The 3129-nt window shown below is 46.6% G+C and overlaps 1 protein-coding gene across 1 annotated transcript in view; it reads right to left on the bottom strand.

The window, feature by feature from the left end:
* The window catches only part of fgf10a (fibroblast growth factor 10a), a gene marked incomplete at its 5' end in the record, with an annotated part of 16833 nt that extends 14286 nt beyond the window's left edge, over positions 1–2547 (bottom strand). Inside the window, one exon of the mRNA XM_005735363.1 lies at positions 1818–2547. Coding sequence (XP_005735420.1) covers positions 1818–2547 — 730 coding nt within the window. The remainder of the gene's footprint in view (positions 1–1817) is intronic.
* Positions 2548–3129: the final 582 nt, after the last annotated feature.

Here is a 3129-nt window from a genome sequence, read left to right as displayed (position 1 = left end):
GTGTGTGTGTGTGTGTGTGTGTGTGTGTGTGTGTGTGTGTGTGTGTGTGTGTCAAAGAGGACTGCAGGCGAGGGGAGGGAGGAAGAGACGCTAATTGAAATTCCTTCAGCCATGTCTGGCAGAGCCTTGGTGTCTGAGTGGCACACACACGCACACATATTCACACTGGCCCTAATAAAAGTGGGCTTTGCCATATGGAGGCCATGTGCAAGACTGGCCTCTCTGTGCTCAAGCGTGTGTCTGCATCTGTGTGTGTGTGCACATGTACTCAGCAGGCGAGCCTTGTACAGCACCAGAGCGTCGAGTACAGATGCATGCAACCCTATGACATGTGTATGAAGGTGTGCGAGTGATAAAGACCAGTTTAGAACAAGTACACAGACACTTGACATCATACATTTAGAAGAAAACTATTCAGTAATGCAGCGAACGCCTGTTTTCTAATAATAAAGATATTAGCTTGAGTTTTGGACATCACCCATCTAATTCAGTGAACTGGCAGGCAGACTGTGGGCAGGTAAATGTGGGAGCAATGTTCTGTTCTCACTCAACAACTACTGTCAGTATGTCCTTAGGCCATGCAGTTATTCTGTGCTGCTCACAGGCCAAAAGACTGTGGCAGACTTGGAGAACTTCCAGATGTGTTCAACTAGAAGATAAAGCCGCACACTACAAAATGATAACAGCTGATTTTCTGTTCTGAATCAGTCATAACTGATTACGATGAGCCTTGCAAGTCGTTAAAACTATTTAGATTTGCTGCAGTACAGATCTGATGCTTTGGTGAGATTTGTGTGATACCATCTGGCTATTTAGCATTTTTTTTAGAAACCAAAAATAATTTGTTTTTATTTTGGGGGGCAGGGGTTTTTTCCTGCTGTACCTGTGGATTTTGAACTCATCCTTGCATTTGTACTATTTTCCTTCAGAAACTTAAGGTGCTTTTAATATACTGGCGGAGTTTCTGAGTTCCCAGCAGCAGAGGAACTGTGAGTGTGAAAGAGAAACTGTGTGAATGTGAGGCTGAGTGATGCTGACAAATAAGCATGTGTGCTCAGTGACCCTTCTCAGGATAAATAAAGGTTAAAATCATATTTCCCTGCCCGCAAAATGCACAACCAGGAAAACAAAAAAAGGGGGAGCAGGAAGCGTTTGGTTATTACTTTATATCTGAGTCAGTACAACCTCATAGTTAGCATATGCCCAACACTATTATAGCAAGAGCACAATAGCAGCAAGGAATAAGAGTACTTGTCATTCTCCCCTGGGGTTTGGTAATAGCTGTGTTTTAGATATTTCCTCAAACAGGAAGAACTTTCTCTGGGCAATTTCTAATTGGTTCCAGTGGATCATCGCTCTTTTTTTTATCTGTCCGGTTTACTTTTTTTTTCTTCTCCTCTCCTGCTCTTCTACTGTCATGCTTTTCTTTCCCAAACTCTTTGTAGTCAGGCAATATGCCTGCCTCTGCACATGGTGAAAAGGCTGCAGGCACGCAGCTCTGTTACTTGTTCTATTGCCCAGCTACCTGTCTGGAAGTGCATGGGTGCTCACAGAACGGAAACAAGGAAACATCAGTGGCCACAGATAAACATGTGAGATGAAGTGGAGGACAAGCAGTGCTGCATTTGCCACAGTTGTGCCACTGACAGATACTAAGGTTGCGTTTGGCTCTCTTTAAAAAGTCAAAAAAAGAAAGATCTCATATCAGGATCTTGAATATGAAATTGAGTTCTGACTTTCATAAACTGCTGTGTGTGTGGTTAAAAGCTGTTTGCACCAGAAAGGATCAGCTGACACATTAAAGGCAGATGACTTACTGTATGGATCGTCCTTGTTTCCGGTGCCGTTAACCTTTCCCTCCTCGCCAATGCGAAGGTAGAATTTCTGGGAGGAGAACAGTTTCCGCCAGCGCACGTCCCCTTGTAGATGCTTGTAGCTGCTTCGCACGTGCCGGCCAACGACCGTCGCAGACGACGATGACACATTGGTCGCCCTTGGCAACCTTGCAGAGGATGCGTGAAGCGGTGTGGGTGATGAGGAGGGTGGTGGGTATGAGATGAGGAAGTGAGGAGAAGTCCCTGCTGGTGCATTGCGGCCGTGTTCGGACGAAGCGGACAGCGGGGAGGATGAGGACGGTCCGAGCAGGAGAAGCAGGAGCAGCAAGGTGAGGGAGAGGTGTGAAGGAGGTCTACGGCAGGGGCAGGAGGAGAACCAGGCGGCCGGTGCACCTTGTGTCACTGTCCATCTACACATGGTAGTGGAGCTGGGAGAGCTGTGGATGTGCTCAGGGGCTGGGGCATGCTGAGCTGGTGCAGGGAAAGGGAATGAGAGTGGGAGAAACTCCCCCCAACTAAACCTCCTCTGTTTGGGAAACCCCAGCCTCACTGGGACTGTAGGTGTTAAAACCTGTAGAACAGCTGGGATGAAGATGGTGCGACTTGCTGTGGCAGATGTAGGTTGATCAGGAATATAAACGTTGATGTAGCGGGGGGTAATGGTGAAGCCCGCAGCGCTGTGGCTGACGCCGCTGTAGTCCCCCGGTGCTGTTTATTCCTCACAATCGTCACAGGAATGCGTCAACAACCATAACTCAGATCACCTCACAATGAGAACTACTAGGCGCGCTCCTCGGGGACCTCTCGCCTCCTCCTCCTACCTCTCCTCCTGACACTGCCACTCTCTGCTCCTGGTTTCTCAAAATCACTCAAAATCCCATTTTAAAGTTCACATCCAAAGACAAAAACACACATCATCAGTTCATTCACACAAACACACACACGAACACACGCGTCCCAGACGATTTATCCCCCCTCAGTCCTGGTTGGAGGAGAAGCAGGTTAGGAAAAAAAGATGGCAAAGTGCTTAGTAAAAAAAAATAATAATAAAATAAATAAAACAAGCAAGAAAAAAATAAAATAAAAATGCTGTTTCTTATGAAGTGTCCAGGCCACCAAAAAAAGGAAAAAAAGAAGGCGTCACAGAATCCAGACTTTCTTCTTTTCTTTCTTTGTTTCTCTTGTTTTGTCTGAGCTGGTTTGAAGTTACTTGAGTGTGTATCTGACCCCCGCGAGCTCTCGTCTTTCTCCCCTCTCTTGTAGTGCGTCTGTCAGTGGGCTGAGCTCCCTGTCT

This window comes from Pundamilia nyererei, unplaced genomic scaffold (genome assembly GCF_000239375.1).
Source record: "Pundamilia nyererei isolate P.nyererei 1_Seehausen unplaced genomic scaffold, PunNye1.0 scaffold00063, whole genome shotgun sequence".
NCBI lineage: Eukaryota > Metazoa > Chordata > Actinopteri > Cichliformes > Cichlidae > Pundamilia > Pundamilia nyererei.
The sequence above is the reverse complement of the archived record's forward strand: the minus strand, read 5'-3'. Positions and strand labels throughout refer to the sequence as shown.